This window comes from Hesperophylax consimilis, chromosome 7 (assembly GCF_061612785.1).
Source record: "Hesperophylax consimilis isolate HC1 chromosome 7, BYU_Hcon_1.0, whole genome shotgun sequence".
Taxonomy (NCBI): domain Eukaryota; kingdom Metazoa; phylum Arthropoda; class Insecta; order Trichoptera; family Limnephilidae; genus Hesperophylax; species Hesperophylax consimilis.
Genome location: NC_142842.1, coordinates 23,172,319 through 23,199,020, shown reverse-complemented (window position 1 = coordinate 23,199,020; position 26,702 = coordinate 23,172,319). Strand labels below are relative to the sequence as shown.

The 26,702-nt window shown below is 32.9% G+C and overlaps 1 protein-coding gene across 1 annotated transcript in view; it reads right to left on the bottom strand.

Moving 5' to 3' along the window:
- LPCAT (lysophosphatidylcholine acyltransferase) overlaps positions 1-26,702 on the bottom strand; it is a 117,953-nt gene that overhangs the window by 8,304 nt on the left and 82,947 nt on the right. Inside the window, exons 4-6 of the mRNA XM_089633580.1 lie at positions 17,891-18,000; positions 15,919-16,073; positions 10,141-10,278 (exon numbers count right to left, since the gene is read on the bottom strand). Coding sequence (XP_089489706.1) covers positions 10,141-10,278; positions 15,919-16,073; positions 17,891-18,000 — 403 coding nt within the window. The remainder of the gene's footprint in view (positions 1-10,140; positions 10,279-15,918; positions 16,074-17,890; positions 18,001-26,702) is intronic.

Here is a 26,702-nt window from a genome sequence, read left to right as displayed (position 1 = left end):
CGAGGAAGATGTGGCACGATCAAGTAAAACAAAAACTTATAAAAGTAAACTTTTCAATTCTTTAGAATAATATTATCACCATCTTACACTAGAATTCACAAACTCAAAACTTTACTCCAGTTAGCTAGTCTCTAAATAGAATAAAATAAAGTCGCTACTCGCGTCTGTCTGTTTGTACGCATAGTTCTTCCAAACTACACAACGGATTTTGATACAATTTTGTCTATCAATTAGAGAATTTCATCCGGAAGGTTTACATATACATATAAAACAAGCATATTATATTTTTGGAAAGTAGAGAAAAGTCGATGTTTTGTAATCAAGTCGTAAAAGAATATTTTCGGGCGCTTAAATTGCTAACGCTGGCTAAACCCTATGAGATACATCAAAATAATGTACTACGGAATTGTATATCTAAATAGGCCTACAGAAAAGTACATGATGTCTTCTAAGCATAACCCCCAGTAACGTCGGGTACACGTCAGCTATTTAACGATAAATTAACATCGCCCAGCTGATCAATTTTAGTAGATATTTTTTCTATTAGACTCCAAAACATAAGTAAAATACAAAATACACCAAAAAAGTAAAGCGATGATTAAAAAATATTTTAATGAATTTGATTCCTTTTTTGAACTGGTTATTGACTTAACTTAAGGCGATCCAATACCAAGTAATGCAAAATCAGATGTTTTTGGTTTGAAAATTTGATTGCTTAGAAATACTACAGATGCTTTAATTAAATACTGCAAGTAGAACACATCTTGGGCTTGTCAGCAATCGATCATTTTTTTGATAAGACCTTTTATAAGCCTAGAAAAAAATAAAGTATCAGGCCTAAAAAAAACTGTCTAGTGCAAAATATCCCATTTACAAACCCATTTTCGGATTTTTTTTTTATTGTATAATGTGGGAAATTCATTTTTTTATTTGATAATCGAAGGAAATTTTCATATATGTACCAGAACTTCACAAAATAAACAAAATATGCATTTTCGCGTTGTTCATTTTTACACGAATATTGATCGATTTTCGGGGAGGTAAACATTGAATTTGCCATTGTGAAATAAACTCTATGCCGTCTACGTAAGGGTTAGACGCTTTTGTATTCAGTTAACGCCCAGCGCTGGCGCTATAAAGACGTTCTTTATCTTAGTGCCGCTCTGTTCTCTGAAAATTTTCAACTAAAATCAGTTTACGTGTAATCGTTTTTTTTTTTAAATTCCTAGTTTTATACAATGGGGAGGAAAGACATTAAAAAACAGGGTACGCTCAGTAGCCTAAAAAGAAATAAAAAACATGCTGGAATGTTTGGGTAAGTTCAAATATTTTTTTTCATAATTATACCTAGAAACAATAATATAATAAGAAATATTTGTTTATTTTACGTTATGTTTACAAATCAAACAGATATACATAAAGAATAATAACAAATATACATTGCAAATGAACGCACGATAAAATAAGTTACAATCATTATTTAAATATACAAAAAAATTATTATAAATCGGTCATCATCGATTATCGAACACGATTAGACTATTAGGTAAGATATACTCATGGAGTTGGAATTATTTTTTATTTTTTCAATGTATGCAGGGTCTTTTGTAATGTAATGTATCTAAATTTTTTTACAGGCCTCTACGTAATCTTTCCGTAAAAAAACAATTAAAAAATACTGCTGTTTCCGAGGGTTTTTTATCTGTCAATGAAAATGTACAAGTAAGTATTTTTTTTACACCTAATTCCTAACTATAATTAGGTATTGTAATTTATTTAATTTAGTCGATTTATATGATAATACTATTTGGAAAACAACCATGCAATAATGTCTTTGCCAAAAATTTGTAAATAACGCAGCTGAACAAAACAACGAGTGTTTACCAATTTTAAATCTCGCGGGCTTTTGCGTACCAAAGCGACGCACAGTGGTGAAATTTAACGAAATTGTAAATTATTTAGTAGTTATTTATTCGTTTCATTTTCCGTATAAATTAAATGAAAACGATTTTCACGTTTTGGAGAATTCCATTTACATTTTCATTCTTAACAAAATTGATTTATTAAATTCCCGCTGTTAGATTGATGTAATCATTTTAACGTCGACACTGGCAGAGGAAATAATTATGTATATGAAATCTCTACAGAAGATTTATGTTTTTAAATAACTTTTATTGCCAAATTCCTACTTTCCGAGGAAATGATCAAATATAAATTCTTATTTAAACCAAAACTACAGCCCAAAGAGAAGGTTTTTACTGCTAAGCTATTGATGAATACTAAATTAAAGTTAAATTTGGTTATTTTCATTTATTTATATATTATATAAATATCGATGTTTGCCTATGTTGTCCCAACGAATTTCAAGCAATCAAAGTTATTATTAGTAAATTTAATTGGGGCACCGTAAATACAATATTATGTATAGAGATGTGAAATATATGCACAAGTATTGAAATTTCTTTCTAATTGCAGATCAAGACACAGAATCTGAATCAAAAGCGAAGCTCGTTATTCGAGGACACAGAATACTTGGATCTCGAAAATCATTCTCTTGTGGTGAGTGAACTATATTAATTATAATACAGAAATAAACGGAATAATGATAACAAAATTAAAAAAATTTAGCTTTCGTGTTATTGACTCTATATTTATTTAAGCTTTTATAATTGCCGATTTTCCATATATCATCAATGTTTACTTAAAAAATTACTGGAATAACCTAGAACCATTTAGCAAAGATGTATGCTTACGGTTAAGTGGTTTATTACCTGGGATTTTAATCGCCTTAGCCTATTGTCGGCTTATCGCTCGAGGGGAAAGTACAGAGTGATAAGACTTCTACCATTATTATGAATTAACAGTTAGACTAAATGACCGGTCAGCCATCCCGTGTACAATTCCTCGGCCGGATCAACAAGTCCTCACTCACGACTCGAGCAAAAGTTTTGGCTCACTATGGTGGTAGTAGGAGATTTTCAAATATTGTCAGGATATTCGTAACCCGTGAATATTGTATTTCTTTAAAAAAAAATCAATTGGTTAAATTAACAGCGTGAGTATAAATTAACAGTTATATCAATAGATTCGTAGAGTTATGTATAGTAACGTTATTTTTTATTAAAGTTTATTTAGGAATTATTTTGAATGTTCATTGATACCCTTGAGGTGATTTTTCACAAAAACGGCGCTCTACAAATTATCCAATTATTTTTTTTTTTTTTAACTTTCGATTTAGTTGTCCGGGTTCCCCAAAGGAAAAACTTAACCCTTCCACTCACTTTTCCACAAATGATCATCTAGTCAATCAACATTATGTAAGTGCATTATATAAGCAAAATAAATACAAAACAATACAAGAACAACACGTCAACTCACCAGAGATCAAATGGGAAAATAATTCACAGACTCCAGATATTTTCATATCAGAGGGTTCGGCTCGGTAGAACTTCTAACAGGGCCTATAAATCCTACTGATCCCTCAACATAAATATTTAAAAAATCTTTTGTTATCCTACATGTATTCAAAATGACCGACTTTTGCATCTTTATATATAATTTTTTTGATAGATCTAATACGCCTAAATTTTTAATTAGAGAGCTAGGTATAATGCCAGTAGCCGAAATAACGAATGGTAATATTTTTATAGTCTGAGAATGCCAAATTATTTTTATTTCATTTCCTAAATCTGTGTATTTTCTTATTTTTTCACTAACAGATTTTTGAATATTACAGGAATTTGGAATAGCGACATCAATGATATAAGTTATTTTTTAATTTTGTCATGTAAAACTATATCGGGTCTATTATGACTAATCGCTCGGTCTGTTAGTATAGTTTTATCATAATATATTTTATAAAATTCGTTTTCTAAAAATGAATTTGGTTCGTATTCATAATATGGTACTACATTACGGCAGTCAATCAAGTTATGTTTAATTACCAAATTTTGGTGAATTATTTTTAAAACTTGATTGTGCCTAAATGTATACTCGGACGGTGCTAATATAGAACATCCCGATATAATATGTTCTATAGTTTCCGGAAAAGCCAAACATTTTCTACACAAATCATCAATTTGATTTGTATCTTTGATTATATGCTTTCTATAATTTTTAGTATTAATGACTCTATCCTGAATGGCAAGCATAAATCCTTCTATTTCTGCGCTCAACTCTCCAATACTCAACCATTTGTTTGACGAAATTTTGTCAACATACGTTTGGTTGAGATAATTGAAGTGTTTTGCGTGTAAAATTTTATTTGACCAGGAATCTAATAATTCCTGGTTGGGATTTATAAAAATGTTGGCATTCTCATCGTATAAATTTAAAGGTGTAATATTTCTATCTGCCTTGCAAATTATTTTGTGCATTTCTGAGCTATGAGCTTTCCTATGGAAAAAAGTTCTTAGCATTTCTACCTGATTATGTTTCAAAGAAGTTATTTTGACTATACCTCTACCTCCTAAATTTCTAGGTAAATTAACTCGTTCTATAGCTGAATTTGGATGATGGCAATTAAACTTTGTTAGCGTAGTTTTAATTAATCTTTCTAAGTTATCTAAATCTGTATTAGACCATTTAATTATGCCAAATGAGTACGTTAATAGAGGTATTGCCCAAGTATTTATTGCTTTTACTAAATTTTTAGCAGATAGATTGCATTTTAAAATTTTCCTGATCCTAGTTTGAAATTTAATCCTAATATTATTATTATTATTATTATTATAGTTAATTTAATAGGAACAACATAGTTTAGGGTTCTTTTATATTGATATTATTTAAGTTTTTTTAAGTGTTTACTATTTAAAGTAGTATGTACATAACTTGTAATATTTTTTAAAAATAAAAATATAAAATGCATGCAAAAGTCATAAAATATATTTTTAATTGCAGAACAATTGTGTCAGAGGGAATATGCCACCGCAACGAAAACTCAATCAAAAACGAAGCTCTTGTTTCGAGGAGACAGATGACACGGATTTCGAAAATCATTCGTTTGTGGTGAGATACTAATTGTTTAGATATTTTGCAGCATGTAGAGTAACCAAACCATACATTCAACAGAGAGTGCTTACAATCACAATTATTTGTTTTAGATTGAAACTGCGCCTTCTGTTGAAGATGACTTCAAGATAAGTGGACTTCGGATAGTCGACATCATGTTCGTGATTGATCAACTAAAAAAGATTTTTGAACACGGAACCAAATTAGGATGCCGCAATGAAAATTTAAAGGTTGTAGGTGAAAAGAGATGTGGTCTATCATCGAAAATTATATTTAGGTGTAATTTTTGTAACGAAAGATTCCCGATTGCGACAAATCATAATAATATGGATCGTGTTGAATTGGATGTTAATAATTCTGCAGTCGCAGGAATTATGTCCGTAGGGGGGGGTTTCTCTCAATTGCAAGAGCTTTTAGGCGCTTTGGATATTCCAGCAATGTCACAAGTTACTTACCAAAAATTTCATAAAAATATATCTAAGCAATGGGAAGATACTTCTGTAGATGTAATGACAGATGCTGCCGCTGAAGAGCGTGATGCAGCTATAGAGGAAGGACGTTTAGATCAAAATGGTGTTCCAATGATCGATGTAATAGCAGACGGTTGTTGGGGTAAACGGTCATACAGGTCAAACTATTCATCGTTATCTGGTGCTGCTGCAATCGTTGGCAGGAAAACGGGTAAAGTCCTATTTATGGCGGTTCGCAATAAATTTTGCTCGATTTGTTCTTTTGAAGAAAGAAAGAAAAAAACCGTCTCAGACCATGTATGTTACAAAAATTATTCGGGGTCTTCTTCAGGCATGGAAACTGACATCATACTCGAAGGATTTAAGCGTTCAATTTCTATGTACAATCTATTGTTTGCTAGAATAATTTCAGATGGTGATTCGAGTACTTACTCTAAAATTCTTGCTGCTCGACCTTACACCGATTATACCGTAGAGAAGGTTGAATGCAGGAATCATGTTCTAAGGAATTATTGCAACAAATTACGAGCCTTGACAATTGACACTAAATATCCTAAAAAGTTACGAAATTTTATTACTGTGGAACGAATAATGTCCCTTAGAACTGCTGTTACTTCGGCTATTAAGTACAATAAAAATCAGCCAATTCCATTATCTGAAAAAATTAATAACCTCTTTTCTGACATAATCAACTCTACAAGTCATGTATTTGGTGATCACGCTAAGTGCAAAACTTATTTTTGTTCGGGACCAAAGCCAAATGGTAAAAATATTGTGTCGGACTTAAAATGTAATCCAATTTGGGTACGACTATGTTTGATCAACAACTCTGTCGCTTCTCACTCTCGAAGTTTAATTCATGACGTTGACAGCAATGTTGTTGAAAGATATAATAGCATAGTTGCTAAATTTATAGGCGGAAAACGTATAAATTATTCCTGTAGACAGTCCTATCAAGCCCGCTGCCATGCTGCGGTTGTATCATTTAACACTCGAAGGCCAATAAGCACATTGCAAAAAAAAATCTTGGGTAGGAGTCCCAAATCTAATGTTATTAGTAAGATTGAAGAGAAACGTTACAAAAAAACGCAATATAATTTAAATTTTATTAGAAAAAAGAATAGGTTTCGGCATACTGACCCTAAAAAGGGCAACAAAGAATATGGCAATGCAAGTGCACAAGTAGATATGGAACTGGATGAATTGGAAAAAGGGAAAAAACTTGTTTTAAGTTTGTTGGTCGAAAAACAACAGGTAAGGAATCAAATTCAAGAACTTACTATTCTTCAAGGGGATTCTAACGAATGGCGTGAGCACAGACGCATGATGCTGACGGCGTCAAATTTTGGGAGAGTTATAAAAAAAAAAGAGAGTACGAGTTGTGGCCCTCTTGTTCGTAGTTTGATTATTGCAAACAACATGTCCCATGTAACTAGTATCAGTCATGGTATCCGGAATGAAAAAATTGCCTTAACCGAATTAAGCATGCAAGTAGGTATTCAAATAAAGCCTTGTGGTCTGTTTATCGATAGCAATATACCATTTTTAGGGGCTACGCCGGACAGAATAACAGACGATATGGTGGTTGAAGTAAAGTGCCCCATTACAGCCTTCAAACTCGGACTAGAAGAGGCGATTAAAAGAAAGAAGGTCACTTTTTGGAAGAAGGACGGGAGCGTCAATAAAGCCCATGCATGGTACTACCAGATTCAAGGTCAATTACGGGTAACTGGAAAGAGTATATGTCTTTTTGGCGTGTGGTCAGGAAGTAATGTGCCATTGAAATTGGAATACATTAAAAAAGACGATATATTTTGGACAGACCAAATGGAAGAAAAATTAGTTCGTTTTTATATGGAGTGTGTTTTACCAGAAATTGTAGATTCTAGATTCAAAAGAAATATGCCCATTAGAGAATCAGATCAAATCCTACAAGCTCAAGAACGGAGAACATTAAAAAGGAAATTAATTAAACGTAAACTCGACTTCGATGAACAATCTAGTGCAGAAATTTTAATTTCGGAGTCCATACCGTCAACGAAATCAACATCTGCTATCGCGTCAACTGCTGCTGTCGCGTCAACTTCTTCTGTCGCGTCGATTTCTGCTGTCGCGTCAAATTTTTCAACGTTATCCTCCTTTTAGTGTAAGGTACTTTAATTTTGAATAAAATTTATTTATCGTTTAGTAGAGTTTCATAATACTGAAAACATTCAAGTTGTTAAAAATTCCTTTTGATGGAGTTCTTATGGGCACTTTCAGTGTTATTTTTATTTAATTTTCTTAATGCGATTCTAAATGTTGAGGCATGCATGATGAAACTATATGTTTATACGTGAAACTAGCAGTGAAACTAATGTCATAACACTACCTCTGCGTAACTAGTTTTGTAATGTAATTTCGGCTTTAATGTCTATATTTAATGCGAAATATTCTTTACAATTTCTTTGGAATCGGACCTAAGATTTGTTGGATCAAATCTATGAACTTATTCCATGTATCATTTATATGCACTCGTATTATCAATATTTTGAAGTTTATCAGTATACTTTATTTGATCGACGGCATTACGGTTTGTTTCAGATTTTTCTATTATCGACGGCCTATTTTAACCCGTCTGAAATTAGAAATTTCTTAACATGGACCATTCCAGAAGCTTTCATTTGGAATGTATTTTTTTAGATTATTCCGAATTTTACAATCATTCCGATAAAATAGTTATTTTATAACTTTTCGCCAAAAAAAACTGTTCTAAAAACTAGGTCCAATAATCTTTTAGATGTGTAGTAGGAATCAAAATTTGTGTTCATAAATAATTAAATTTTGGTATTAATATTGGCTTAAAAAACTTACCCGTGTGTTTTGTGTAGAAAAACTTAAAAAAATTATGAAACTAAACATTTTGAAAACACATTCCTTTACTTAAGAATTTTTAAAATTAAACTGTCATTTCACTTTTTTATCGATTACATATAATTTTATTTTAAAATTCAATTTTAAAGTTGCATATAAAACGAAATAAAACCGTCACTTGGGTTCGAGATTGTAAATTATATATACAAAATAGCTTTCAATTCAATTACAGATTGCATTACATTAAATTACACGCATTACAGATTGCTTGTGTTTTATTTTTTATTCTAAATGGTCAATGCAGGTTTTGGAATTGTTCATTTTTCGAGTGAGTTCATTTAAATGGCTTAAAAAAAGACCATGAGAGTCCTAAGATACTTTTTAGGGATCACAATTATCCAGAATAATGATGTAAATCTCCAATAAGACAAACTTTTGATCGATAGATTGATACCATAGTTGATTCTTTTCCAAATAAAATTTTGAGACAATTGGCATTTATTATTGTGATTTACTTCACCTCGGCTTTTATTTCATTTTTATGTTTATAATTTGTCTTTGCGTAGCATTTGGTTTATTTTAAATTAAATTTGGGTAAGTATTTCATCCAACAAATTTCCAGGCAAATTCTGCGAGTAGAATACATCTTGACCTTTGAAATAATCGAGAATTTTTTAGATCAATCTATAAGCCCAGAAAAAAATAATGTATGAGGCCTATGAAAACTGCTTTAGAGATCAAAATCTCCTACTTACGAACTCATTTTCGTACATGATTTTATTGTATAATGTGGTAAATTAAGTTATTTATAAAATGATCAAAAAAAAATTTAATATTTATGCCTTAACATCCACAAAATAAAATAAAAGGCACTTTTTGGCCATGTTTTTTTCTTGCATAAATCAAAACAGGCGGGTGGTGTTAAGCGGGAATTTTAACCTTATCGCCATCTAAGTAAGGGTTGTTATTGATAGCGGCTCAATTTAAAATATTACACGACGTAGTGCATCTCCTTAAAACACGGCTTCGCTACATTCCGTCCATTATTTAACTGTTAACAAAATGTTCGCATTAATGAACACTTCTCTTCCAACCAAAGCGAATGATTCTAATTCTGTATTGTAAAACATTACTGTGATGTTATTGGAATGTTATTTCTATTATGTTGGTATAGATAACCTACCTTATATATTAGGACCCACCTAAAAATTTACTTAATAAAAAAATATTTAAAAAATGTTGCATAATTTTATTACAAAAAACTGTACAAATTTTAAGTACATTTCTTTCTTCAAGACCCGCATTAATAAAACCCTTCCTTGAACCTCTTCATTAATCCGCCCTGCAACCCTGCCCAACCAGTGGCGATATACAACATATATACCATACAACACATATAAATATATTTGTACAGACAGAGGCGCTTTTGTGAGATGTCGCATAAAAAAACGAAGAGTTTAAAAAACAGTTTTTTGTGCCTCCTGTAAAATTTGATAAATGGAAGAGTTATGCATTACGCCGATATTATATTATACCGTATTTTTGACAAATTTTACCAGTGTGCGTTTATGGGCGTAATTGGGCAAATAAGGGGCAAATATAAGTCTGGGGTTCGGCTTTCTCTTATTGGTTCTTAAGTTTTCTATTACCCATGCCAATAGGCCGCGCCCCTTCCGAATTCGAAGGACATCTGGAATATGAGATCGTCTTAAATTAATTGTACAATGAACCTTTGTTGCCAACTATTATAATTTAAAAGAGCAAGATAATTTTAGTGTGAGAACGTAAGTAGGCATTTTGAACTCACTTAGCCATGACATTGCGGACATTGCTAGCGTAGAGCTTAGGGTCTTTGGTTTCTGCCTCACTTGGGTAGTACACGGGCAGGAACTCTATCTCACAGGCCGAATGCACTCTGGTCAAGGTCAGCCACAAGAGTTTCAAACTGGAAATATAAAACACTGTATTATTACAAGTTCATACACACAAACATTAACCTGATCTGGTTGTCACATATATGATCCATAAAGTTTTACTAACACATACATTGTGACAAAATGTGACATGTGGTGGGATAGATTGCGCTCAAAAGGCCGGCGTAAAAAATAAGGAGAGGGGCAAGAGGAAAAGAGGCCAGGAAACACCAAGCTATTCAATTCAAATATTGGTGTTGTTACTTGTTGATACTCGATGGCTACACCAAAACTAAAGGCCGAAAACCATATTAATTTTCACTAATTATACTGAAATACCGACCCCTAAGACAATTGGAGATGGCAATACAGTATCGCTCGTAGATAATTAAACACACATTTCACTACAATTTACACATCTGTTACAATTTTACAATTTTACATTACAATTTACTGTGTACCAAAAAACTACGACAGCAAATAATAAAGTGCTATTATCAAAATGTGAGAGGGATCCGCACCAAACTTCCCATTTTGGTAGCATCGGCAGCAACCATCAGCAGTGATATTTTCTTTCTATCCGAAACATGGCTTGACTCGGGAATTAAATCTGCTGAATTAGGCTTCCCTAATTTTAATATATACCGCACGGACAGAAATTCTAAAACAAGTGCCAAAACACGAGGGGGTGGTGTAGCCATTGCTATCTCAAAAAATCTCAGTTCCTCAAAAATATCCACGAAGAACCCAAGCATCGAGCAAATTTTTGTCAAAGTGAACACTTCTGGCGGAAAAATAATAGTGGGATGTGCGTACCTACCTCCAAATTCTGACGTTCAATGCTACAGCAATCACTGTGAAGAGGTTGAATCAATTTGCGCCCAATACCCTCATACAAAATTACTTCTAGTTGGTGATTACAACCTCCCACATTACGACTGGTGTAATATAAGTACTGACAATTATTGTTCCAATGTTAAAATTCGTGAAGTTAGAGATATGGCCCTGTTCTTGGGACTAACTCAGTGTAATTGTGTTCATAACATAGGTGGCCGTACATTGGACTTGGTCTTGTCTAATGTGTCTGATATATGTGTTGTGAGAAGCACAGAAATACTTTTGCCCGTCGATGTTTACCATCCGCCACTAGAAATATGTATGTCTAATCTTAAACCAATTCCCACTGTAAAAAAGATAGAAGAAACTCGCAATTTCAAAAAAGCAGACTATGTTCAAATTTCTAACTTTCTTAAACAGAGTGACTGGTCATTTTTAGATACTGATGCTGATATTAATGTACAGCTTGTAAAATTTTACTCCATTGTTAATTCTGCAATCAAAAATTTTGTACCTTTGACAGTTTATAGGGAAACTGAATTTCCGAAATGGTTCTCAAAAGAACTGATTGACTTAATTTACGTCAAAAAAATATCGCACAAGAGGTTCAAACAAAGTCGCCTGGCTATCGATTATACTGCCTTTCAAAAAATGAGGGCAGAATGTAATAAGCTCTCTACTAAATGTTATAACAGTTACATGAGTGTTGTCGAAAGCTCTCTCATAGAGGACTCAAATTTCTTTTGGAAATATATTAAATCCCAAAAAGAAAATGGAACTTATATACCTAGTACTATGTCATTCGATTGTAAACAATCACAAAATTTACAGGAAACTGTTAATCTGTTTGCTGAGTTTTTTGGTGGTGTATATGTTAGTAATAGTGTAGACAGTAAGTACTCTTGTTCTAATTTGGTTGAAAACCTTGATATATCTGACTGTACAGTAACTATAGAGGACGTTATGTCTAAGCTGAAGAGTCTCGATTCCCGCAAATCCTCAGGACCCGATAAAGTTCCACCTAGATTCCTAGTTAATTGTATGCATTCATTGTCACATCCCATACATAAGTTATTTATGAAGTCACTCTCATCAGGTGTGTTTCCTGACCTTTGGAAGTTTAGTCATTTGACGCCTATTTTCAAAAAAGGAAATAAGAGCGAAGTAACAAATTATAGGCCAATATGCATAATGTCTACTTTACCCAAACTTTTCGAAAGCCTAGTACTAGACAAGTTGATATCTCAATTTAAACGAGTAATCTCACCAATTCAACATGGATTTATTAAAGGAAGATCAACGCTTTCCAATTTAATATTATACACTAATGATATCGTTAATGGCTTTATCACATCATATCAAACTGACTCCATATATACTGACTTCAGTAAAGCATTTGATAAAGTAAACCACAGAATCTTAATACGTAAATTAAAATTGTTGGGAGTGAGAGGGAGCATGTTTGAATGGTTTAAGAGTTATCTGTTGGGAAGGTACTTAGCGGTAAAGGTTGATTCATTCACTTCTTACAAATTTGCGGCATCAAGTGGAGTACCGCAGGGATCTCATCTGGGCCCAATATTATTTTGTTTGTTCATCAATGACATAGTAAATATTTTTAGCAAAGTCAAAGTTCTGTTATTTGCTGATGATTTGAAGATCTACAGAATAATTAAAGATGATAATGATCGCGCTATTTTGCAGTCGAATCTGAATAAACTATTTGCTTGGTGTTCAGAAAATGATTTGCAACTAAATATTAGTAAATGCCAGATTATTAGTTTTTACAAAGGTAAAAATCCTCTTCATTTTTCTTATTTCATTAATGGCGCTAATCTTCTTCGAGTTTCACAGATTCTAGATCTCGGTATCTTATTCCACGAAAGTCTACAGTTTAACTTACACATCGATGAAACTACTAGCGATGCAATGAGAATGCTCGGTTTTATTTTGAGAATGGGGGCAAAGTTTAAAAATGTGTTAACTTTAAAACATTTATATTGCTCATTAGTACGAAGTAAAATAGAATATAATTCAACAGTATGGTCACCGTTCTACAAAGTCCATTCTCAAGCCTTAGAAAAGGTACAAAATAAATTTCTTCGGTACATCAATTTTAAAATGAATATTCCCATCGAATTTATAAATTATAATAACTTACGTACCGAAACCAGACTTCTCAAACTATCGGATAGAAGAGTTCTAACTGATATATTATTTTTATTCAAAATTATCAAATCTCTCATTGACAGCCCTGAATTATTGGAATTAATTTATATGAATGTACCTGCCAGACAAACTCGAAGCATAGACACTTTTAAATGTAACAATAACCTCAATACTAACTACTCTTTGTACTCACCAATTCCAAGAATTCATCACCTTGCAAACAAATATTGTAAACTTATCGACATATTTGGTGTTAATAACTTTGAGAGTTTCAAAAGGCAACTAATTTTAGACCTTTTTGCTAAGTATTAACTTGTAGTATTTATTAGCTTTAAAAAAAAAGGTCTAGCCTTCATACTTTTTTATACCTTCATACATTTACTTTACCATATTATTTTCTAATTACCTTATGAATAAATTATATTTAGCTATTTTATCCATGTACATGTTACACTTATATACATATACTGTCAACTTATTATGTAAAAGCCCAATAGGGCGTTAATAAATAATAAATAAATCTGTCCAGATAACTGATAGTGTAACGCTGTCCGAAATGTTGGTCAAAGTAGAAGGAAGCGCAACACGGCATAATACCCCAAAAAAAAATCACGACAATACACTTCAGTACTTTCATCACATTTGTTCAGTTTGCAATGTTTTCTGTGTATTTCAAAGGCGCGATATACATCATATTTTTTAATTTTCTGTAAAAACAAATACTTTTTTAGAAACTAGATAAAATTATCTTTCCGGCATTTGCATTTAAAATAAACATAACTATTTCGAAATAATAAATTTTAATATGAAATGTGAAAAATGTTTTCAAAAACGCTAACCACATTTTTACTTGATTTTTTACTCCAATCTTAGAAAAATTGAGAGAACTCGATATTTCGAAAACACATTCGTTTTGTTTGGGGAATTTATAAGAAAACTGTAAGTTCACTTTTATCTCGTTCATATAATAAAAAATAAGAAATAATTTTTAAAGTTAAACCGATTTTTACGATAGCGGAGCGAAATGTGAATTATTCATTTTGGTTATTTTTAGGATTTTATTAATGGTTTCCAGTATAAACTGGAATGAATTATTAGTAATCTTTCTAACGTCAAAAAAATTATGTATTTCTGCATAATAGAAAAAAAAAAAAAAATTTAATAAAATCTGGACACCCGGTCATATATGACCCTAAGAGGCTGGAGGGGTTAATAAGCAAAAATATTAACAAATGGTTGTATTGAATAATTCATTAGTCCAACTATTTAACGTTTTCAAAACAAAAACAGTGCAAAAAGTGTGTGCAATCAATGGACACTAAACATGTTTATTATTTGAGTTGCATTATTTTTGCGTGACAAAAAGTTTCACTTAAAAAGTCATGTAGATACCTACAACAAGATTAGGTGAAAGTGCCCAATGTTATAAGTCAGACGAACTGATTGATTAGTATTTTTGTCATTGCAAATACAATCAGATACCGTTGGCAACATTCCAGAAAAACAACCGAGTAGTGAGCGAATTGCAAATCACCTCAATATTGTTTTATGATTGTTTCACTAAGCTAAGTACCTCACAATTGCTACATTAGATACTTGAATTGAATATTGATTGATGGTCAAATAATTGAAATCGTACCTGTGAAATTTTGTAAAGCAAAAAAAAATGCAACTGGCCATTTTGTAGCTAATATTTTGATCGATGCTAGACTAGAAGATAGTTGCGTCAAAAAGTTTTATAATGTAAGAAACGATGCCATCACAATGATAATTCTTTTATCAAACTTTATTTAGGCAGATTGGAACATATTGAAAAGCTAGGTCAAACTTAGCCTCCTAGTCAAAGTTAGTCATCTAATCTAAGTAAGGCTTGCTTGAATAATAAAGTGGATTTAGCAGATTTTCGAAATCGGAAATGGAACGCACAAACACAGTTGAGTTAAAACAGGACTTCACTACGTTTAGTCAAAAATGTTCATGTTATGCTGCATATAGTAGGAGAAAAAACTGCGAGTCGAACCATGTATTACAGGAAAGGAACAAAACAACCAGGCCTAAGGCCAAGTTGTTTGAAAACCCTGTCAGATTTAACATTGTTTTTTTTAAATTTTTTATATTAGTTCCATACAGGAGACCCCGGGAGAAATTATTTATCTGTGGGGATGCTGTGTGGAAGTCCTTTTAAGAAAATTATAAGGAAGATGAGGTACTGGGAAGGAAGAAGGGGATGAGGAGTGGGATGGAATCTGGGGGACAGTATGTCCAGGAGTGACGGATTCCTCCCCCTGTGGTGAGTAGAGAGATGAAATCAGACTCTCCCGATCCAGACCGCCACACACTTGATGGGCATATGCATCCACCGCCAAACCTCACCCCATGAACCAGGGGACCCCTGCTAAGTCACCAAAAGTAGCGAACCACTTTGGGTGACCTATGGAAGAGGTGTCGATTATCCAATGAATGGTTATCCGTCTATTGTAATGCTTAATATACATTGTAATCAAATTGGCCATCAATACAATAAATTTTTTTTACTTCGCTCTCGGCACGTCAGGTTTCTTGCTCATTTTGATGACTGTTATATATGACGGCTGATCAAACCCAGCATAAATTCAATCGCTGATGGGCCGAGATTCTATGGTTGAAGCGAATGAGGAGTGACTCACGCGCTGGGTCCCTCCCACGTCCAGGTGACAGTGTCGAGGTGGTTGGGATAGCGGATTGTTACTGGCTGAACTGGTACTCCTGGATAGAAGCCGCCCGGCTTGAAGGTGATGAGGCAAGATCGGTTGGTGCAAGTCCCCTCAGGAAAAATGAGAATCTGAAATCACAAATGTAATATTCATTTGTGTTTTTATTATCAATTATATTTTATGTATGGTTCCACGACAAAACAGAAGGGTGTCAAAACAAAACAGGGACAACACAAAAAAAATAGCTTTCAAATGACGCCTGGCAAGTAAAAAAGTCTTTACATTTTTGATAATAAAACAATTACTTTATTATTATTGAAATGTACACAGAGAAATATATTACATACTAGCTGCACACCGCCACGCGTTGCTGTGGCTCTGCCGTGTGTGCAGATAGAGAAACAATAGCGGGTGTTGCTTTTACGTACAATACATGGCACTTAAAAAAAAAAATCATATTTGTCCAACATATGTTTTTTTATATTGTTTTTTTTTTTTTAAAGCGTTTTTGTCCAACATATGGCACTGTTTTTTTTTTAAAGCATTTTTGTCCAACATATGGCGCTGTGTTTTTTTTTAAAAAGCATGTTTGTCCAACATTTCGCTCTGTGTTTTTTTTAATCGCATGTTTGTCCAACATATGGCGCTGTATTTAAAAAAATCATGTTTTTACCTGTCATAGGTGACATCTATATTATATAGGTATTAAAACACACGCTTATTCGAATGCAACATTCTGTCAAAACTTCAAAGCAATCGGTCAAGAACTTTCGGAGATTAAAGATTTTGAACAAACTTACATTTACATTTTATATTTATACTATAGATAGATTAAAAAATCATTATCATTTACAATAGATTCATTGCCAATTTTAGTGAGAATAGAAGCAAATATACCGCACATAGTTTTGGCAGCCGGGCAGAAAGAGCCAACCAGTAATGGAACTTGCATGGAACGATGCTTTATGAGGCTTGCTGAATAAAGCATCGTGCCATGTAAGAGCGTTGTCCCGTCTTGCCACGCTTGCTACACAAGAGTCGGTTTACACCCTAGGCACGTCAATAGATGTTTCACTTTAAAAAGTTACGGAATTAAAAGTACTTAACCTTATCTAAACTAACTGAACACAACCTTTTATATTATAATGTTCTGTTTTGTCTCTTGTCACTGAACTATTTTGTACAGTTATCTTATATTATAAAAATTTGAAAAGAAAATCAATTCTTCTGGAATTCAGATATTTTCGCATGCATTAACATTATATGCATGCAACATTATAAACCCGATGAATAAAATAAGATCACAATGATCGGTTTCAACAAAAAACCACATGTCACATTTTGTCACAATGTATGTGTTAGTAAAACTTTATGGCTCACATATATTATGTGACAACCAGATGAGGTTAATGTGGTATAAATAATTATCAATCATTTTATACATGCTGTCTACATATTAAAAACTTAAAAAGAAAGGACTTAATCACTTTCTTGCGTTCGTCATGTTTATATGTAGTAATTATCTTCAATCACATTTCATTGGTAGATACAAACTAATTGGATAAATTAAATAGAAAGTGGAGTAGGTATCTATATACTCTAATTTTATTTTAAAAAATTCTATGAACCTAATTGAGTAAATTAAAAATAAAAAAAAACTCATTTTTAGAAAATGTACACATCTCATTTAAAAAAATTGTAAGAGTTTCTCTCTACCTTTCATTTAGTTACCTGTAGATATGAGTAGAGAAAGAGATAGAGTGTTTCCTTCAGGAAACATTAGCTTTACTGGGTCCACCGAGCTTTTAACCTCCCCATAGCCAATTAGAATGGGTTACCGGATAAAACAGAACAGTTACAAAATGGAACATGATAAAATTAGAAGTTAAGTCTTATTTTCTGTTTTGCCAATGAACTCTTATGAGCATAATATTATATGTCTCACCTGCGGCCAATCAGGTGAAGTGGCCCTCTCGATGATCTCCCGGATGGTGTTCTGACGGGAGTTGGGGTCATCTCTCCACACGTAAACAGGTTGCGTGTAATTTATCAATTCTGTAATCAGTAATATCTTATTTAAAATTGACCCAATCATTACTATCGAAAGCTCAAAATAATCAATGTTGTGGTGTTGAGACATTAGCCTTTTTATTAGTTCTTTTTTTACGGTGACAAATTTTTTTTCATATGTATGTAGAAGGTTACAGCATTTAAGATAAAACTTTACAAAAAAGTTGTGGATAAAATAATTACATGAGCGCCATCTATGAAAGACTAGATTACGAATTCTTTTAAGTTTACCCTTAAAGCGACCATTTATTCTGAAATATTCAAGTATATATTTTAAAAGTACTTACAAGAAGCTAGACTAGATTAGAATTGTTCCCATTAGCACAAAAAGGTAACTATTGATAATTTAATTAAATAAACTACTTTGTCACTGACTTAAATGATTGTTAATATTTTATATATGTAGGTACTAAGATGAAGATCAACAAAGGCAAAAGCAGACACAATTAAACAATATGCGTGTGAACAATTCAATTATCCAAATTATAAAAGAGAAAAAAACTCTTTGTAAATGAAAATCGTACTAGACATAAATATATTGTATTGGCGTGCCCTAAATTCAACACTTATTTTGCCCAACACCAATATACTCAATATGAAAAATATTTCTTTAATAAATTACCAGAAGAAATCAGAAGTATCAACGATAAAATACAAATATTTAAATCTATAAATAAATATCTTTAACAAACAAAAAAATAGCTTCCCCTATTGAACAAGAAAATCGTACAAATAATCCGGTAAAATTTTATTTTACGTCCACAATTATCTTTTCTTCTCTAAAAACATAAATATGAGTGGCTTTTAGTTTCACGATCATGATTACAATGTTAAACAAACAAACATTAACTACAAATATATATATATTTATTTATTTTTTTAATTTTTAATTTGAACAGAAATTATGTATGTAATATATTGTTAAACTGTATTTTTTTAACAATATAATACATGCATAATTTCTGTTCAAATTAAATTATGCATGTAATATATTGTTAAACTGTATTTTTTTCAAATGTACACTCCTCTTCCATCCACAAGCAAATGCATCTCACGGAAGAGTAGTATAAATCTTAATTCATAAAATAACAAATTAATTATTGTAAAACCTGAATTATTGTACGTATTTTATTAATTAAAAAATTTATTAAATAGGTAACATTCTAGAATTCAAAAATATGTAATTCTTATTTTCAGTAAATAATGTTATTATATATTTAGTATTTTATTTAGTCATTGGCAAGTACAATGGCTGTTAATGGTTAGATTATTGCACGTTCGGCCGTAAAGCCGGCCTTGAGCCTGGTTTAAGACCGTTTTAAGTTTTTCACTGATACTATATGTAGTCTTGCATAAAAATAAATTAAAACTGGAGGAAAGAAATTTGTGTATTCCTCCCAAGCCCGTATTTTTTAAGGAAGTTTTTGTTGTCGTTGTTGTTGTATTGATAAGAACTGATTTAATAAACAAAATATCCGGGTCCACAAGATACTTAAAAACATGCACATATTGTCAAATAATTTTCATTTGATTGACGTTTTCGTACATTTCACACTGCAGTAGGGTCGACGATAGCGTGCATCCGATTTAGGTCATCCGTCGCTTGGGCTCTTTTGACTTGTATACATATTAAATGCCTTAATTTTTTATAAAATTTAAATACTCTCCTTTTTAATCTTTCTAATTTCATTTAATTCATCTAATTGGAAGACCTAATTGGTTATTAAAACACTATGCTAATTCAAATTGGAAAAAGGTCGACAAAATGAGAAATTTTTAGGTAAAGTTAGTAGTGTTATTGATTGCGAAGGTAATTTGAAGGCAAAACGCACATGTTTTGAGTTAATTTTATGCTTGAATTATTAACCACGGAAACTACATCAAGTGCAGCATGTGTGACGCCGAGATAAATACTTCGTAATTTAATATTAAATCACAACTAATATTATTCTAAAGCTCTGCTAGTTTTGCACATAAGTTTAGCAGTGGTATATTTTTTAGTGTTATCTGCGCGTACATCGCAAAATACTGGAGTTATTTATTATTCGCATTAATCATAATGTCCATCTCTAAATAATCTAAGTATGTTTTCAAATTTATTCAAGTGAATTAGAAATCCAAATGATGTTTCTAAATGCTCGGAAATGTTCAAAATTAATCATAAAGCCTGCAGATAGGCAGCTGTGTGATAGCTAGAAATTAAAAGTGGTAGTCAAGAAACTCATTTGGTAAAGTGTGATATGTAAAAAAGGATTGCAATTTTGGATGTAGATATTCCGATTACATGTACTGAACCTACATCAAAACAGATATGTGATACCTTCTGTTAACGGATCGTAAAAAATAATTGCTACGAACAAAGTAGGTACCTAATTAAAACGAAAAAATATATTACAGCTTAAAATTTTACCACATACATGATTTTACACACATACGCCTCAGGGATTTAATTTCTACAGCATTTAGTCTACTTTCATCCTTCCTTTGCCAGTTCCTTTTCTCACTGCCATATATCAGGGTAGGTACCAGAACTGTGGGCTGCTAGCTTCGCTTCTTTGGACAGTTTTTGTTAGTGACAACCACGTTCAGTCCACCTGCATTTACCCTTCTTTCAATATCTCTATCAGCCTTCCAATCTCTCGGTTATGTACTATTATGCACAAACTCATCCACCTACTTCAAGTATTCACAAATATACTGCACACTGTTTTCGTACTCTCTTTCAAAAACTTTAGACTTACTTACATACGTCTTTAACTCACTATTTATACATAATTCGTTCATGCTAGTTACGGAATCAGAACTCAACAATAATGTTATTAAAAAAGTAACATAGTGACGGGAAGTGAGAAACCAAATAAATATTTAGAAGACTTATGAAGTGGAAGTGAGAAACCAAATAAATATTTAGACGACTTATGAAGATAACTTTTTCAAGACTAATGTCACATGTTCCTATGGTGGTATTACAGATTTGGATGTATTTTATGATTCCTCTATTCTGTCCTTCACTGTCACCCCCTACATAGCAATCAGTTGAACCTACTTCCAACGTAGTTGTCCATACTCTCCCGGCGCACGATGACAGAGGACATGCGCGTGGCGTAGACGATGCAGCTGTCCAGGAAGGTGGAGTGCGGCGCTACCACCAGGATGGGCGCCTCGTGACGGCTCACCTGCTTGCCCTTGATCGTGATGGCCATGCCCCCCGCCAGGTAGGACCACTTGCCGATGGTGCACAGGACCGGCCGCATCGCTCTGGGTACAAATGGTCAACAGTTAAATTCCTGTTTTATCCATTTTTGATCAACTACTGCTCTGGAGTTGAACATCCCCTTTCTTCCACCACCGCTTGTGTTTTGTCTCCCCTTTCATTAATCACCGTTGGAAGTTATGGTTCTACTTTGCCCACCACTGCAGTTAGACTTTTTTAATGTTTTTTCAACCACAAATAGACATAAACTTCATTTTACTTTGTTTCTCATCAGTGGACTTCATCCAACCACCAATTGAGATAGATATTTAATGCCTTTTTTACCATCACTTGAGTTATACACATGTCCAGTTTCCACAACCACAACTGGAGTTTATTTGGATTTTAATCACCTTGAGTTAGATTAGTATTATGTACATATTTTTGTTCAATGACCATTTAAGTTCAACATTTTTTCCTTCAACCACCACAGGAGTTATATTCCTGCTTTTTTGTTAAACCACCAATTGAGTTATACAGGCATGTTATCCATCTTCGCCCCTTTGCTGGGGTATCCCTTTGTACAAACCCATCCAAGTTTGGCTACAAAATCAAAACTTTTTCCTTCGGCTTATATTCTTTTATCCAACCACCAAACAATCCACTACTTTCGACGCTACAACAATCATCTTTAACCAACACCACATTTTTTACAAATTACATTATCTCTAGAAACTGGGACATTATTACAGTTGGCTTTCGGATTATCAGGTCCTAAGTTAAGGTTTGGAATAAACTCCCACATGAAATAAGATGGATAAAAAAATCGACAATATCTGAATGACACTCGAAACCTAAAAATGGACATTGTGTGTATTTTTTACTTTTAAATTCTTGACAGTGAATCGCATAAATTTTAAACTCATTCACAACCCGGTTTCTTATAAAAATTAAAAACAATTTTTCGCGTGTTTTTTTAGTAATAATTAAGTAATATTTTTTAGCTTTTTTTCAGATCCCTTATGTAAACTGTTATTTCTCGAAAATGGCGCTTTAACGTAGTATTATATTATAATGTGTAAAACTTTCTTCTTTCACAGTTTGATTAAATTTCCTACCAATGCATGCTTTATCACTTTTAGTTAATCAATTATTTGCTTCATTATTACAAGCTGTTATTTTAGAGTAAGTAGTCCTCGTCATTAATTATTATAGTAGTTATAATTAATTGCCTATTCATTGAAAAAGATACCTGGTTAATCAGTAACACGACTGAACATATTAGCTCAATTTTCTGATTTAATACTGCTCCAAGAAAAGGGCTGAAGTGAAGGCATAATATTATGTATATGGGATTAAGGCTTCCAATTATTTGAATGGGAGGAATCAAGGGGTTCCGGAGGAAGTAGTTTGCGAAGGGCCTTTTCAAGGATAAGTAATATCATATTGATATTATGTATGTGGTGTAATACCAAATCACTAAACTAAAACCGCCACCAAATTTACAAAGAATAAAATAACATAACATAAAATAATTACATAATATACAATTATTCAGGACTAAAAAAAATAGATAAAATCTTAAAATAATATAAAAGTAAGCCACTTTCCGCGTCTACCTGTTTATGCGCTCAGTTCTTCAAAACTGCGCAATGGATTTTGATAGGGTTCACTATCATTTAGAGAATTTCTGCCGGAAGTCTTAGTATAATATATAATATTTGCTTATTATATTTATAGAAAGTAGAGAAAAGTCGGGCAACGCCGGGAACACGTCAGCTAGTCAAGAAATACGACATCTTAAAAGGTTATATTTTGTTTTAACCACAAAATATATTTTAAGTTTGGAATAGTGTCGGAAGAATATTTCTCTATCGTAAGGACAAAAGTTTAAGCTAACAAGAGATACCGGGATAAACTACACTACCTCATATAAGATAGAAGTTTTCTCGTTTTAAATATGTTTTAAAGTTATCTACAGAAAAGAAAAATATCGGTTCTAAATATCAAAATTAAATACACTTAATACCAATTTGTAACATTCAGCGGTGTTCCACAGGGGACCCATTTGGGACCAGTATTTTTTCCTCGATTATTAACGACATAAATATTGTCTTTGCTATGCTACTCTTGTTGATCTCAAAAACATATGCTGCATTATCTCAATTTTTAGTTGGTGATCTTTTAAAATATTTTTGCGGCTTTGAAAGAAACAGATTTACTGCTATGAATAATGTATAGTTTAAATAAGACCCTACTCTTTAGAAGTTTAATAAAAGCAATGTTTAATATTGACATTGGCGGCGACAGAAGGCTATTGTTATCCTATGAAGTGGCCTAGGCCAGCCTATAATTTATTTTCCCATCACATGAACGAAGAACATTAATTTTTCATAGGAAATTACAAGGCACAACCCTCCTTGTAATAATTGAAATTAATAATGTACTCATCGATGTCGGACGTGAAAACAATCAAGGAATGTCAAACGATGTGTTGAATAATGATTTTTTGTTGTTGTTGTAGTCACACTCGCGTACTCAGGAGGAAGTTAAGTCTGAGATACGGCTAGATATTATCTGATAGGTGCAACTTTCAAGGAACTAGAACACAAAAAATAATAAAACTAAGACAGCCCACAGACGAGAGACTTTAATTGCACCACAATTTCGTCGCAGTCACGCCGTCTTCAAATAGAGTGTGTACGCGAGAGACTTTAGTTACGGCAACTATTTCGTCTAAGTATTAATTGCAGGATTGAGGAACAAGAAGATTTGGAAAATGAACAATGGTTCTATTAGAATTACTAGTAATGTCTAAGGACGGGTTGTTTCGGAGAATTTGAACAATTCATCAAATTTTAACGTTAATTTTCGGGTTCTGCAAAAGTCCTATCTAAGTTCTGTTATAAAAAAAAAAAATATTTGCTTGACAGAACATGTTAAATCCTTCACAGAACTTGAAAATGAAGGACTTGGAGGAAATGTGGAAGTATGTGTAATATTTGAATTCGGAGCACTCCCCAAAAATTTTAGATATAATCGTTCAGCCGTGGAGAAAGTTGCGGTTGCCGGCAGCCGCAACTAAAAAGTCTCGTGTGCGCCCATAGCAACTACCGATACATATACCGAAATGGATTTTTATGCCCGCATCTGTTGCAACTCAACTGTCTCCGCGTCTAAAGTCTCTCGTCTGCGGGAGCTCTAAGAGCTAATAGTTTTAAATTTAGAATGTTTATGGGAAAGATTTACTCCAATATTGCTATTAAATTTGACGATTTTCATTATTTAATAACAATGAGTTCATATTTAACAGCTTTGAATAGTTTGGGAATGAGTGTTGAAGATGCCTGCATCGTATGACTAGTGACCACTAAGCGTAGTAAGGTCGCAAGCAATGCACACAACACACACACATCATTATCGACTGGTCACGCCACTTCTGACATTCATAGCGGCGCCGCGGCGCTATTATGTCGGAAGGCGTCGCGCAACGTGTCCCGTCGTTTCCACAGAGATACATATTCCACAAGTTAGCTGAGTTTAGAGTACAATGTCACATACACTTTATAGAGAACTTCAATATCTATATTTTAGGAATATTAATTTTATGGCATAATGCATTTTAGTTATCTGCATTACTACAAAATGTAAAAATTGTAAGACCCGAAAAACTTCTGAAATATGAAAAAAAAATTGCACACACATATTTGCCTAAATTTTGATAGAGAAATTTTTTATGCAGCATAAACATGATTAGGCTTGTAAAAATGCTTTGAGGTATCGTATTTCAAACAAACATTATTTCCAGTTTTTTAAATTTTATTTTATAGTGTGTTAAATTCAGTTCTTAAAAAACTGAAAATTATTCAATCATTTTTTTTAAAATTGGACCTGAGCTTGTCAGAATAATAAAAAATACGCTTATTTATATTTTTTAGGCCAATGCGACGAGGAGATTTCAACCATATATCGCGAATCGCGACTAGCGCAAAAAAAGGTGGCCACTCCCGAATTTTAATTCATTTCAGAATATGCATCACCCTAACGACAATCTCATTAAAACTGGTATTGATGAATGACGCCTTAAAATTAAAAAAAAAACATAAGTGAATAGAACTGGAATGTTGCCAATTTATCACACCTGTACTGAACATTAACAAGGTTACCTTATTCTTGGACGTGGTACGATTATCAAATTAGGTTACTTATTTTTAAAAAAACGAGCGGCATGGGAACAAAAAACGTCGTATTCTACGTGTCATTATTTACGGCTTTGAAGTTCTAACGTTAATGATTACGGTTACCACCGTAGAAATATATTTACCATTGAACGCGATGGCACCATTGGTGAAAATAATATCCATTTGTATGCCGTCTTATTTAAATATTTATAAAGATATCGCATAAGTTGGCAGTGTTATATATTATCACGGCGAGAACAATAAGTTTGTTTTCTACGTACCATTATCAGTCACGTCTTTGACATTCTAACTATAGCGATTACGGTACTAATAATACAAACGTGTATCGCATTGACCGTAATAAGTCATTATACAAAGTAATACATGTTTGTATGCAGTACCTAGCTATGTCTGTTTTTTTTTTAATACGCCGCCCTAAGATATTATATACAATCTAAATATATAAAGATGAGTGTCCCGTGTGAGTTTGTTTTATAAACAAATCTTCAGTTTTATTCCGAGGTTGATGAGATGAGATTTCGAAAAACCACCCCCTTAAAGCGGAATTTTTATATTTCTTGATGAAATTTTGGATACTTGACGTTCAAAATGAGTAGAAAATTACTGTCTACATCTGATTTCGAAAAACTCTGTGTGAAGCCCGGGCAACGCCGGGGACTTCAGCTAGTTTACTAACCTAACGTCGAAAAGGGAGTAAGTTAGTTAATTATCAGCAGTGAATGTCGAACTTGGCCGTCCATCTGAGTGACCATATGAATCAGCAAAAACTCTCTAATGGATATCTCGGGCATGATCTGCTTGCCAACCTTTCTCTTCTCCCTGGCCTGCGATTCTGGAGTTAAACGATCAATCGTTTTATATTGCGCCGTCTTCGAGTGAAAAACTACTAGTCGTCGCGGCTAACTTTTTCGAATGTTTCAATTTTACGTATTCTTGAGCGTCGAACGGTCGAAGTTGGTAGAAGAGATGATTATATTGGCACCCCTGTGAATATTGTCTATGTTCCTGATGTTTTTGGGATTTCTATGGTGTGACTGTCAAACAGACAACAGTTATTCGTTATTCAAAACAGAAATGGCTGCGGGACATATTACAAATTGCCAAAAGCAACTCTTAATTGAGCTTGTAAGCTCCGATAAAGACTTAGTAAGTGGGAAATTTTCACCCACTTTTACATTTGCGGAATCCGCGCGGTAAAAAAAAATTGACAGCTAGACTAGATTTTGACAGCCAATTCCATAGAAACAACCTACCACTCGCTGCCCTGTTTCTACTGGTTATACCCAGTAGTT